This window comes from Theileria parva, assembly GCF_000165365.1.
Source record: "Theileria parva strain Muguga chromosome 3 map unlocalized ctg_545, whole genome shotgun sequence".
Lineage (NCBI taxonomy): Eukaryota > Apicomplexa > Aconoidasida > Piroplasmida > Theileriidae > Theileria > Theileria parva.
Genome location: NW_876243.1, coordinates 27975 through 41585, shown reverse-complemented (window position 1 = coordinate 41585; position 13611 = coordinate 27975). Strand labels below are relative to the sequence as shown.

Genomic DNA, 13611 nt, shown 5'->3' with positions numbered 1-13611 from the left:
ACATCTTGAAATCACTAATATCCAAGGTGGTGTTGATAAATCTGCAGTCCAGGCAGCCATCCAAAACCTCCAATCTAAAAAACAAGCTGCCATCGCCGCAGTCAAAGGAGCTCTCGGTGGTCCCAGTGCCAATGATACCGCTAAAATTGAGGACAAAGATCTCACCGCACCTGCCACAAAAGCTCTCAAAACTGTCAAACTAGAAGCTCAGGCAGGTGCAGTCAAAACTAAACTCACAACTGGTGGTAGTGGTAAAACCCAAATAAATATCGGCCATTCAATCACTGCAGCTCTCGGAAAACTCAAACAAACTAAACCTGGTACTACTACTGGTGAAAAAGAACCCAAACCTGAAGCCATCGCTGACGTCCAATCCGCTCTCTCTCAAGGTACTGATAAAGATCCATACATCCAGCTATGGCACATTAAGGGCACTGATGGCTACAGTAGTCTAGATAGTGCCCAGTGGTACATTATGTTTCCATTCCTTATGGTCCTTGTAGGAATGGGTCTGGTCTACTGCATATATCCTGCCATAGCTCCTGGAATGATTGTTCCATTTTACCTCATTGATAAGATTGAGATGGTTCTGTTGATAGCTACCATATTTCCAGCTCTGTATGTAGCAATTGCCAGAAGTGGTAAACTGATACCAGGTTTTGGTGGTTTCTTTGATCCCGTGTCTCCTACATGTAATTGGGGAGCCACCAATAAACCTGTTTGGCTACCAAGTGATTTAGGCACTGGATACCACTGGCACCTAACTGACCTAGTGATTCCCACCATGATCATTTTAGCCTATTTATTTATTTACTCACTGCATTACAGAGACTCATCAGTTGCCAGATCAATCATCAACCAACCCAAAATGTCTACATGTCTAACCATTCTATTCTATATGTGTCATGAGATCTCATTGGCTGTAGGATTTCCAGGTATCTTTGGTGGTAATGGAGGTGGTAGCATCTTAGCCCTAACGGCACAGCTGATAGGTGCATTTCTGATGTGTCTGTTAGCTCCATATTCTGAAGGTTACATTATTGAGTATAAGAGACATGATCCTAGCAATTGGCCTACAGCAGGAATGACTAGGTGGAATGCCCTTAGGTACTGGACCAAAATGGCCTCAAAGAACTGCAATAAGAACCTAGCAGCATTGTTCACCAAGGACCTGAGAAGAGACCTGTTACTCTGCATAGAAAGAAATGAGCTAATCTAACAAAGTAAAAGAAATAAAGAGAGTATGTAATAAAAGAGTAAGAGATTATGTAATACAAGAGTAAGAGAGATAATCTAACACTAACAAAGAGATAATGTAATGTAATAGTAATGTAATAATAAAGTGAATGATATGTGGTAGATAATAATAAAGTAAATAGCTAGGTAATTAGTTAATGTAAAAGTAAGATAACTGAAACCAATACCAAAGTAAGTAGTAAGCTAACTGAAACTAATACTAAACTAGTAAGTAGATAACTAAAACTAAACAAAAGAAACTAGTAAGCTAACTGAAACCAATACTAAACTAATCTGATACCTAATCAAATACCTAACTAAACTGGAATGTGGTAAATAGATGATACAAACCTGTTCACCAAGGACCTGAGAAGAGACCTGTTACTCTGCATAGAAAGAAATGAACTAATCTAACGAAGTGATAATGTAACACAAAGTAGTAAGAGAGTAATGTAATGTAATACTAGAGAAAGAGAGAATGTAATGCCTAAAAGTATGTAGTAAGGTAGATAGTTAAACTAAAAGTAAGCTAACTGAAACCAATACTAATCCAATACTAATCTGATACTAATCTAATACTAATCTAATACTAAACTAATACTAAACTAATCTGGAATGTGGTAAATAGATAATGCTAACCCGTTGTCAAGGACCTGAGAAGAGACCTGTTACTCTGCATAGAAAGAAATGAGCTAATCTAACACTAGAGTAAAAGATAATCTAACAAAGTAAGAGTGAATCTAACACAAAGTAAGAGTGAATCTAACACAAAGTAAGAGAGTATGTAAGAATGTAATAATGTAAAGTAATAAGATAGTAATAGATACTAAAGGATACTAATAAGACAGTAATAAGACAGTAATAAGACACTAATAAGATAGTAATAGATACTAAAGGATAGTAATAAGATAGTAATAAGATAGTAATAAGATACTAAAAAGAAAGAAATGAGCTAATCTAACAGAGTGATACTAAAGTAAGAGTGTAAGTAATGTGGTAGATTAGTAAGTAATGTAGTAAGGCTGTAATGTAAAGTGTTAATGTAATACTAGAGTAAGAGTTAATGTAATGTAAAGTGATAATCTAATACTAGAGTAAGAGATAATGTAATGTAAAGAGATAATCTAATACTAGAGTAAGAGATAATGTAATGTAAAGTGATAATCTAATACTAGAGTAAGAGATAATGTAATGTAAAGAGATAATCTAATACTAGAGTAAGAGATATGTGATAGTAAGAGAGTATATAATCTAACAAAAGAGTAAGAGTAAGAGTAATAAGATACTAATGTAATGTAATAAGACTAATGTAATCTAATAAAGTGGTAATGTAATGGAGTAATGTAATCTAGTAAAGAGGTAATGTAATACTAGAGTAAGAGAGTATGTGGTAGATACAAAGTAAGTAGCTAGGTAAATAGTTAAAGTAAGATTAGAAAGATAACTGAAACCAATAAGAAGTAAGAAGCTAACCAAAGCCAATACTAAACTAAAGTAAGAAGATAAGACTGAAACCAATACCGATCTAAGGCCACTGAAATAGTAACCAAGATCATAAAGGGTCTCAATGGTAAGGTTGACAGACTCGCCTCTGAGGTGGTAGATAAAGTTGAACAGGCTCTCAAACAGGCTCTCCAATCTCAACCTCAACCTGAAGGTCAAGGTGATAAAGTCACAACTAATCTCGACAGTCCCATCAGTAATGTCCTCACCGATAATAATGGTCTCACCACTCTAGTCCAAAACGTCAAAGAAGCTCTCGAAAAACATCTTGAAATCACTAATATCCAAGGTGGTGTTGATAAATCTGCAGTCCAGGCAGCCATCCAAAACCTCCAATCTAAAAAACAAGCTGCCATCGCCGCAGTCAAAGGAGCTCTCGGTGGTCCCAGTGCCAATGATACCGCTAAAATAGAGGATAAAGATCTCACCGCACCTGCCACAACTGCTCTCAAAACTGTCAAACTCCAAAATCAGGCAGGTGCAGTCAAAACTAAACTCACAACTGGTGGTAGTGGTAAAACCCAAATAAATATCGGCCATTCAATCACTGCAGCTCTCGGAAAACTCAAACAAACTAAACCTGGTAGTAGTCAAGAAAAAGAACCCAAACCTGAAGCCATCGCTGACGTCCAATCCGCTCTCTCTCAAGGTACTGATAAAGATCCATACATCCAGCTATGGCACATTAAGGGCACTGATGGCTACAGTAGTCTAGATAGTGCCCATTGGTACATTATGTTTCCATTTCTTATGGTCCTTGTAGGAATGGGTCTGGTCTACTGCATATATCCTGCCATAGCTCCTGGAATGATTGTTCCATTCTACCTGATTGATAAGATTGAGATGGTACTGTTGATAGCTACCATATTTCCAGCTCTGTATGTAGCAATTGCCAGAAGTGGTAAACTGATACCAGGTTTTGGTGGTTTCTTTGATCCCGTGTCTCCTACATGTAATTGGGGAGCCACCAATAAACCTGTTTGGCTACCAAGTGATTTAGGCACTGGATACCACTGGCACCTAACTGACCTAGTGATTCCCACAATGATCATTTTAGCCTATTTATTTATTTACTCACTGCATTACAGAGACTCATCAGTTGCCAGATCAATCATCAACCAACCCAAAATGTCTACATGTCTAACCATTCTATTCTATATGTGTCATGAGATCTCATTGGCTGTAGGATTTCCAGGTATCTTTGGTGGTAATGGAGGTGGTAGCATCTTAGCCCTAACGGCACAGTTGATGGGTGCATTTCTGATGTGTCTGTTAGCTCCATATTCTGAAGGTTACATTATTGAGTATAAGAGACATGATCCTAGCAATTGGCCTACAGCAGGAATGACTAGGTGGAATGCCCTTAGGTACTGGACCAAAATGGCCTCAAAGAACTGCAATAAGAACCTAGCAGCATTGTTCACCAAGGACCTGAGAAGAGACCTGTTACTCTGCATAGAAAGAAATGAGCTAATCTAACAAAGTGGTAATCTAACACTAGAGTTAGAGAGTTAATGTAATAAGAATGATAAATGTAATGATGTAATAAGATAATGTAATCTAGTAAAGCTTAATGTAATAAAAGAGAGTATGTGGTAAATAGATATAAAGTATGTAGCTAGGTAGATAGTTAAACTAAAGTAAGAAGATAACTGAAACCAATACTATACCAAGTAGTAAGATAAGACTGAAACCGATACTAATACTATACTAATCTGATACTAAACCTAATACCTAACTAATCTGGAATGTGGTAAATAGCTAATGCTAAACTGTTCACCAAGGACCTGAGAAGAGACCTGTTACTCTGCATAGAAAGAAATGAGCTAATCTAACAAAGAGATAATCTAACAAAAAAGTAATAGAGTAGGAGATGATGTAATCTAATACCAGAGTAAGAGATAGTAAGAGAGAATGTAATGTAAAGTGATAGTAAGTGGTAATAGTAATAGTGAAAGAAATGAACTAATGTAATAAAAGAGTAAGAGATTATGTAATACAAGAGTAAGAGAGATAATCTAATACTAGAGTAAGAGAGAATGTAATGTGATAATCTAATAAAGCTTAATGTAATAAAGTGAAGAGTATGTGGTAGATAGATACCAATAGATAGTAATACACTGATGATGATAATGGTGGCTGACGGTATAGAACATGGAGCTAAACTGGCAGTAGAAACAGACATATTCGGCAAAACCTACACATATAAAAAAGACGGTGACGCCAAAGAAGCCACTGACAACAAGGAACTAAAACGCAATACCGTTGTCTATCCTTCCATAGCTGTCCAGTGGCTTAATTTCATAACCTACTTGATACTTCTTTTAGTCTATGTACCTGGAGACAGAGGTCATCTAACAGCCTTCTACTTTGTGATTGCAGTTTCTGGATTCGTGTTTGGTCTCAGTAATGTGTTGACGTTTGCTATTGATGATAATTATTTACCCATCTACATAGCTGGAGAAAACTCATTTCCAGTCCTCACTTCTCTGATCCACTACCTGTCATCCCTAATGTTTGGTAACAGAAGGAAGTGGAACAGTGACTTCCTGATGGTCTACATAGACCTTGTGGTAGCCATTTTACTGTCACTCCTATCAGCTGTCATGTGGACCTTAGGATATGTTTCAAAGCATCCAACAGAAGATGACGCTCTCAAATCTAAGGCCACTGAGGTAGTAAATAAGATCATACAACATCTCAATGAAAAGGTCGACAGACTCTCCGAAGCTGTGGTAACTGCAGTTGAACAGGCTCTCAAACAAGCTCTCCAACCTCTAGCTCAACCTCAAGATCAAGGTAATGTCACAGTTAATCTCACCACTAACATCAGTGGAGTCCTCAAAACAGATAATGGTCTCCAAGGTCAAGTCCAAAGCGTCAAAGAAGCTCTCGAATCACATCTTAGTATCACTCCTGGTAATGGTGTTGCTCAAGCTGTGGTCACTGAAGCCCTCGAAACCCTCACTGATCCTGCTAAAAAACAAGCTGCCGTCGACATAGTCAAAGGAGCTCTCGGTGGTACCACTGCCAATGATACCGCCAAAGTAGAGGACACTGATCTTCAAGGACCGGCCACAGAAGCTCTCAAAACTGTCAAACTCCAAAATCAGGCAGGTGCAGTCAAAACTAATCTCAAATCTGGTGGTAGTGGTAAAACCCAAATAAATATCGGCGATTCAATCACTCAAGCCCTCACAAAACTTGAACAAAATAAACCTGGTACTACTACTGGTGAAAAAGAACCCAAACCTGAGGCCGTCCAAGATGTCCAATCCGCTCTCTCTCAAGGTACTGCCAAAACCCAATTCACAAGTCTATGGCACATTAAGGGCACTGATGGCTACAGTAGTCTAGATAGTGCCCATTGGTACATTATGTTTCCATTTCTTATGGTCCTGATTGGTATGGGTCTAGTCTACTGCATATATCCAGCCATAGCTCCTGGAATGATTGTTCCATTTTACCTCGTGGATAAGATTGAGATGGTTCTGTTGATAGCCACCATATTTCCAGCTCTGTATGTGGCAATTGCCAGAAGTGGTAAACTGATACCAGGTTTTGGTGACTTTTTTGATCCCGTGTCTCCTACATGTAATTGGGGAGCCAAAAATGAACTACCCTGGATACCTGGAGTACCATTAGGCCAAGGATACCACTGGCACCTAACTGACCTAGTGATTCCTACCATGATCATTTTAGCCTATTTATTTATTTACTCACTGCATTACAGAGACTCATCAGTTGCCAGATCAATCATCAACCAACCCAAAATGTCTACATGTCTAACCATTCTATTCTATATGTGTCATGAGATCTCATTGGCTGTAGGATTTCCAGGTATCTTTGGTGGTAATGGAGGTGGTAGCATCCTAGCCCTTACGGCTCAGCTGATAGGTGCATTTCTGATGTGTCTGTTAGCTCCATATTCTGAAGGTTACATTATTGAGTATAAGAGACATGATCCTAGCAATTGGCCTACAGCAGGAATGACTAGGTGGAATGCCCTTAGGTACTGGACCAAAATGGCCTCCAAGAACTGCAATAAGAACCTAGCAGCATTGTTCACCAAAGACCTGAGAAGAGACCTGTTACTATGCATAGAAAGAAATGAGCTAATCTAACAAAAGTTAAAGTAATCTAATACTAATGGAGGGAGAATGTAATCTAACAAAGTGGTAATCTAACACCAGAGTAAGAGTATGATGTAATCTAATAAAGCTTAATGTAATAAAGTAAAGTGATAATGTAATGTAATAAAGTGAAGAGTATGTGGTAGATAGATAAAGGAAGTAGATAAAGTACTGGTAGATAAAGTAGTAAAAAGTGAAAGAGCTTTGGTGTCTTCCAGCATTCGTTGTGGCAGACGGTATAGAACATGGAGCTAAACTGGCAGTAGACTTTGACAACATATTCGGCACTACCTACACATATAAAAAAGACGGTGACGCCAAAGAAGCCACTGACAACAAGGAACTAAAACGCAATACCGTTGTCTATCCTTCCATAGCTGTCCAGTGGCTTAATTTCATAACCTACTTGATACTTCTTTTAGTCTACGTACCTGGAGACAAAGGTCATCTAACAGCCTTTTACTTTGTGATTGCTGTTTCTGGATTTGTGTTTGGTCTCAGTAATGTGTTGACGTTTGCTATTGATGATAATTATTTGCCCATCTACATAGCTGGAGAAAACTCATTTCCAGTCCTCACTTCTCTGATCCACTACCTGTCATCCCTAATGTTTGGTAACAGAAGGAAGTGGAACAGTGACTTCCTGATGGTCTACATAGACCTTGTGGTAGCCATTTTACTGTCACTCCTATCAGCTGTCATGTGGACCTTAGGATATGTTTCAAAGCATCCAACAGAAGATGACGCTCTCAAATCTAAGGCCACTGAGGTAGTAAAAGCTATCATACAGGGTCTCAATGGTAAGGTTGACAAACTCGCCACAGCTGTGGTAGCTAAAGTTGAACAGGCTCTCAAATCAGCTCAAGCTCAACAAGATCCTGTCAATCTTGATCTCACCGAAACCATCCAAGCTGTCCTCAATGCTGCTAATGGTCTCTCCACTAAAGCCGATGCCGTCAAAACCCAACTCGAAGAACATCTTGAAATCACTAATATCCAATCTGGTGTTCCTAAATCTCAAGTCACTGAAGCCCTCGAAACCCTCACTGATCCTGCTAAAAAACAAGCTGCCGTCGCCGAAGTCAAAGGAGCCCTCGGTGCCAGTCACAATGATGAAGCCAAAATTGAGGACACTGATCTTCAAGGACCGGCCACAGAAGCTCTCAAATCTGTCAAACTCGACGGTCAGGCCGATGCAGTCAAAACTAAACTCACAACTACTGGCCAAACCAGAATCAGAACTGGCAGCAGCGGTGGCGATTCAATCACTCAAGCCCTCGGAAAACTTGAACAACTTAAATCTGGTACTACTGGTGAAAAAGAACCCAAAGATGATGCCCTCGCTGATGTCCAATCCGCTCTCTCTCAAGGTACTGCCAAAACCCAATTCACAAGTCTATGGCACATTAAGGGCACTGATGGCTACAGTAGTCTAGATAGTGCCCATTGGTACATTATGTTTCCATTTCTCATGGTCCTTGTTGGTATGGGACTGGTCTTCTGCATATATCCTGCCATAGCTCCTGGAATGATTGTTCCATTTTACCTCGTTGATAAGATTGAGATGGTTCTGTTGATAGCTACCATATTTCCAGCTCTGTATGTAGCAATTGCCAGAAGTGGTAAACTGATACCAGGTTTTGGTGGTTTCTTTGATCCCGTGTCTCCTACATGTAATTGGGGAGCCACCAATAAACCTGTTTGGCTACCAAGTGATTTAGGCACTGGATACCACTGGCACCTAACTGACCTAGTGATTCCTACCATGATCATTTTAGCCTATTTATTTATTTACTCACTGCATTACAGAGACTCATCAGTTGCCAGATCAATCATCAACCAACCCAAAATGTCTACATGTCTAACCATTCTATTCTATATGTGTCATGAGATCTCATTGGCTGTAGGATTTCCAGGTATCTTTGGTGGTAATGGAGGTGGTAGCATATTAGCCCTTACGGCACAGCTGATAGGTGCATTTCTGATGTGTCTGTTAGCTCCATATTCTGAAGGTTACATTATTGAGTATAAGAGACATGATCCTAGCAATTGGCCTACAGCAGGAATGACTAGGTGGAATTCCCTTAGGTACTGGACCAAAATGGCCTCAAAGAACTGCAATAAGAACCTAGCAGCATTGTTCACCAAGGACCTGAGAAGAGACCTGCTACTCTGCATAGAAAGAAATGAGCTAATCTAACAAAAAGATAAAGTAATAAGATAATGTAATCTAATACCAGAGTAAGAGAGTATGTGGTAATGTAATAGTAAGAGATAATGTAATCTAATACTAGAGTAAGAGAGATAGTGATAATGTGATGATGTAATGTAATAAGACAGTAATGTAATCTAGTAAGAGAGTATGTAATAAGACTGTAACGTAAAGAGATAATGTAATGTAAAAAGATAATCTAATACTAGAGTTAGAGAGTTAATCTAATACTAGAGTAAGAGAGAATGTAATACTGTAGTAATAGTAGTGGTAGTGAGCTAATCTAATACTAATGGAGGGAGTATGTAATGTAATGTAATACTAGAGTAGTAATGTAATAAGAAATGAGCTAATCTAACAAAAGAGTAAGAGAGTAGGAGATAATGTAATAGTAGAGTTAATGAGCTAATCTAACAAAAAGATAATCTAACAAAAGAGTAATAGAGTATGTAAAGTAATGATGTAAAGTAATAAGACTGATAATCTAACAAAGTGATAATGTAATACTAGAGTAAGAGAGTAAGAGAGAATGTAGTGATGTAATGTAAAGTGATGATGTGATAATAATCTAACAAGAGTGAATGTAATAAAGTAAAGTTAGAATGTAATAATAAGTGATGATGTGATGTGATAATGTAATGTAATAAAGTAAAGAATGTGTGATAGATAGACAGTAAAAGATACTAAAGGATAGTAATGAGATATTAATAAGATAGTAAGAGAATGTAATATGTAATACCTAAATAAAATGTAATACCTAAAAGTAAGTAATAAGGTAACTGAAACCAATACTAATCTGATACTAAACCTAATACCTAACTAATCTGGAATGTGGTAAATAGCTAATGCTAAACTGTTCACCAAGGACCTGAGAAGAGACCTGTTACTCTGCATAGAAAGAAATGAGCTAATCTAACAAAAGAGTAAGATGTAATCTAATACTAGAGTAAGAGAGAATGTAATGTGATGTAATGTGATAATGTAATGTAATAAAGTAAAGAGTATGTGGTAGTTAGATACTAAAAGATACTAATAGATACTAAGAGACACTAATAAGATATCAATAAGATAGTAAGAGATACTAATAAGATACTAATAAGATAGTCAGAGAATGTAATATGTAATACTAAACTAAAAGGAAATGTAATACCTAAAAGTAAATAGCTAGGTAGCTAGTTAAAGTAAAAGTAAGAGTAAGACTATGACTGAAACCAGAACTAATACCAAAGAAGAAGGTGACTGAAACCAATACTAAAGAAGAAGTAACTAAGACTACTAAGGTAGTAATGTTAATAGGTAGTAGTCAGCTACTAGTCCAATATGAGAAGCTAATACCTGCCTCAGCCTATGCACTCAAAGAGGCCAATCTATCCCAAAAGGCACAAGAACTATCCACCAAGGCCAACGGACTCAAAAATGAGGTAGATAGAGCTAATAGTGATCCTAATGCCGCCAAGGTTCTGAAGGCCAAGATTGGCACTGGTCGTAACGATGGTAGACTCTGGCATCTGGTCTGGAATCTCATGTACACTACCAATAAACTTCACAATGCAGTTCACCAACAAGCAGGCCCAGGTGATCATGAGGCATACAAACTAGCCAAAGCCGTCCTAAACTACTCCAAATTCACAACAGATGATTGGAATAACCTCAACACAGCCAATACCTGGGAAGAAATCAAAACATCAGGAGGAAACTCACTCATAAAGGCTCTCGTAGATCTTGCCATTGCTAGTACTGATCTAACTGCTCCGGCCGGCAAGGTAAAATCCCAATACGCCCAAGTAGCACAGGCATTCCAACAGGTCCAGACTCAAAATGATTCACGAAGAGCATACAACAATAACCAAGACAAGTACCTAGCGGTAGTCAAGGCCTGGAATGCCTTCAATGCAGTCTATAAGGCTGAAGAACATCTGAATACAGCCCTCACCAACCCTGCCAGCAATCTATCTAGCTCACTCAACCAACTCAATAGTGCCCCTGAAGATGATCTATTAGATGTCTGCTCTAAGGCCTCTGAAGCACTCAAGAAATACAACATCCTAACGAAGGCTATCAAAGAAAAACTAGAGGATGTCAAGAAATTCGAATCCGCCTACAAAAGCACTACCAATGATATCAAACAAAATTACACAGAAATTGTCGATAACCACACAGATCTCAAGAATGCCTTCAATGACGCACTTCGTATCAATAAGTTTTGGATAATAGTTTGGCCATCAGTCATAGCCCAGTGGCTTAATTTCTTAACATACGTGATACTTCTGTTTGTCTATGTTCCTGGAGACAGTGGTCATCTAACAATGTTTTACTGGGTGATTGCTGTTTCTGGATTCGTGTTTGGTCTCAGTAATGTGTTGACGTTTGCTATTGATGATAATTATTTGCCCATCTACATAGCTGGAGAAAACTCATTTCCAGCTACCACTTCTCTGATCCACTACCTGTCATCCCTAATGTTTGGTAACAGAAGGAAGTGGAACAGTGACTTCCTGATGGTCTACATAGACCTAGTGGTAGCCATCCTAATATCCTTTGCAGCTGCTGCCATGTGGACTGTAGCCTATCTGTCAAGTCACAAAAAGAAAGAAGATAAAACTAATAATGACCCTGATACTTTTTGGCACATTAATCCTCCAGATGGCTACCAAGGTGAAATTGTTAATCCTAAAACCTTTATGCCATTCCTCATGGTCCTGGTTGGTATGGGTCTGGTCTACTGCATATATCCTGCCATAGCTCCTGGAATGATTGTTCCATTTTACCTCGTTGATAAGATTGAGATGGTTCTGTTGATAGCTACCATATTTCCACCTCTCATTGTAGCCATAGTTACCAAATACAAGTTTGGCTGGTCACCTAAGGCAGAATGGAAGGACAACTCTGGTGATCCATGGGCACCTGGTTCTCCATGTAACTATCTGTGGCATTTCTTTGACCTCGTGATTCCGACCATGATCATTTTAGCCTATTTATTTATTTACTCACTGCATTACAGAGACTCATCAGTTGCCAGATCAATCATCAACCAACCCAAAATGTCTACATGTCTAACCATTCTATTCTATATGTGTCATGAGATACTTGATAATTTTACGTAAAAACTATAATTACACATTGTTTATCGGGATAATGCTGGAAAATGGAAACATATTACAGAGTCAAGACTAAACATGAGAGAATTACGATTCTATTTTGAAGATGAAGTGATTTAAACTATATCCAGCAACTGAGTAATAAATATGTTGTATATTTAAATTAGTTCAAGTATGTTATTGACTTTAACTTTGATACTAAACTATTGCAGCGGTTGGGATACAGACTGACCAAAAATTCACAATATAATCTTCTGGAAGATATAGTTAGTATTCAATTCCAAAGTGGTCTTAAAGTAACTCTAAACTCAAGTGTTAAAAATATTAAACTCTTTAATCGTAAAGGAAACAAGTTCCCAGGAGCGTCGACTCTAGAATAATCACCAGAAGATAGTCTTTAGAGCTTCAAGAATATTGTGAAAGAATTATAAAAATAAAAAATCGACAAACTAATAAACTCTAATAAATTAAGGCATAGATAAGAATGAGGAATTTACCTACACATTGTGTGGATAAAACAAGATTCCTTCAACCAAACTACAAAAACTTCCTTTGTATAATTTTACACTCATTCCACTATACTCTTTTACTATATTAACACTTAGATGTGCTATCAACACTAAGATAGTTTAAGGTATTACCTTATATACCTACTCAGGTCCCAATTTTTAAAATATGCCTTTAGGTTTCCCCCAGCCAGTGTCAGTTTTTGACCTTTATATTATAACTATCTTTAATCAGTTCCAATCTCTATCATTCTTTCCAAACATATTAGTATAACTAACACTTTGTCATACATACTGGCTAATTCTGGTTAATAATAATGGTACTAAGTTAACTTTCTCAGTGATTGAGTTAGTTTCTACCTTTGGACTCTGGAAGTTAATATCTTACTTAGTGTTAAGTTTTTGTCAGCTCTTAATTATAACAGTTATTCAGGAATCTGACTAATCAAGCTATTGGTTACTTTTTATTTTTCAAACAGTAACTTCTCACCTAGTTTGTTATTAAAGTTATTTTCTGTTTTACTGTTTTTATGTTATGTTTAATTTTTTCACATTTTTTTCTACTATATTTTAGATGTGTCACTAATTGTACATATTAGGAATGTTTCATGTATGTTATACAGTTTAGTGATCAAGTTTCAAAACTCTTGAATCAATAATCTCCAAAGACCCACCTAATCTTAAAACTATCTAATGTCTTTTCACTCAAAGACAAATAACTAAACATTTAAAGAAGATTCATTGATTAATTAACTCATTAAAAGTATTAATGATTAAGTTTAAGATCTTCAAGAAATTCTTATTAAGTTATGATGATCATTAACTACTAATAAATCTATGACTATACCACTACAACCAAGAAAGATATCCCACTTATTGATAATTGTCTAATAATAAGCCAAATGATTACAAACTCGTATTAC

The 13611-nt window shown here is 37.4% G+C and overlaps 5 protein-coding genes across 5 annotated transcripts; all 5 read left to right on the top strand.

The window, feature by feature from the left end:
* Position 1: 1 nt before the first annotated feature.
* TpMuguga_03g00922 (uncharacterized protein) lies at positions 2-1261 on the top strand. Its single transcript, XM_757644.2, has one exon. It carries the CDS (start codon positions 476-478, stop codon positions 1217-1219), a length of 744 nt encoding a protein of 247 aa, XP_762737.2. The 5' UTR covers positions 2-475; the 3' UTR covers positions 1220-1261.
* A 1487-nt stretch (positions 1262-2748) lies between these two features.
* On the top strand, positions 2749-4218 carry TpMuguga_03g00921 (uncharacterized protein; the record flags this gene model as incomplete). Its single annotated transcript, XM_757643.1, has 1 exon — positions 2749-4218. The coding sequence occupies exon 1, from the start codon at positions 3475-3477 to the stop codon at positions 4216-4218; it is 744 nt and encodes a 247-aa protein (XP_762736.2). The 5' UTR covers positions 2749-3474.
* A 644-nt stretch (positions 4219-4862) lies between these two features.
* Positions 4863-7000, top strand: TpMuguga_03g00920 (uncharacterized protein; the record flags this gene model as incomplete). The annotated part of the gene is made up of 1 exon (XM_757642.2): positions 4863-7000. The coding sequence occupies one exon, from the start codon at positions 4863-4865 to the stop codon at positions 6861-6863; it is 2001 nt and encodes a 666-aa protein (XP_762735.1). The 3' UTR covers positions 6864-7000.
* A 62-nt stretch (positions 7001-7062) lies between these two features.
* Positions 7063-9072, top strand: TpMuguga_03g00919 (uncharacterized protein; the record flags this gene model as incomplete). The annotated part of the gene is made up of 1 exon (XM_757641.1): positions 7063-9072. Exon 1 carries the CDS (start codon positions 7480-7482, stop codon positions 9070-9072), a length of 1593 nt encoding a protein of 530 aa, XP_762734.2. The 5' UTR covers positions 7063-7479.
* Positions 9073-10370: 1298 nt separating this feature from the next.
* Positions 10371-12188, top strand: TpMuguga_03g00918 (uncharacterized protein; the record flags this gene model as incomplete). The annotated part of the gene is made up of 1 exon (XM_757640.1): positions 10371-12188. The coding sequence occupies one exon, from the start codon at positions 10371-10373 to the stop codon at positions 12186-12188; it is 1818 nt and encodes a 605-aa protein (XP_762733.1).
* Positions 12189-13611: the final 1423 nt, after the last annotated feature.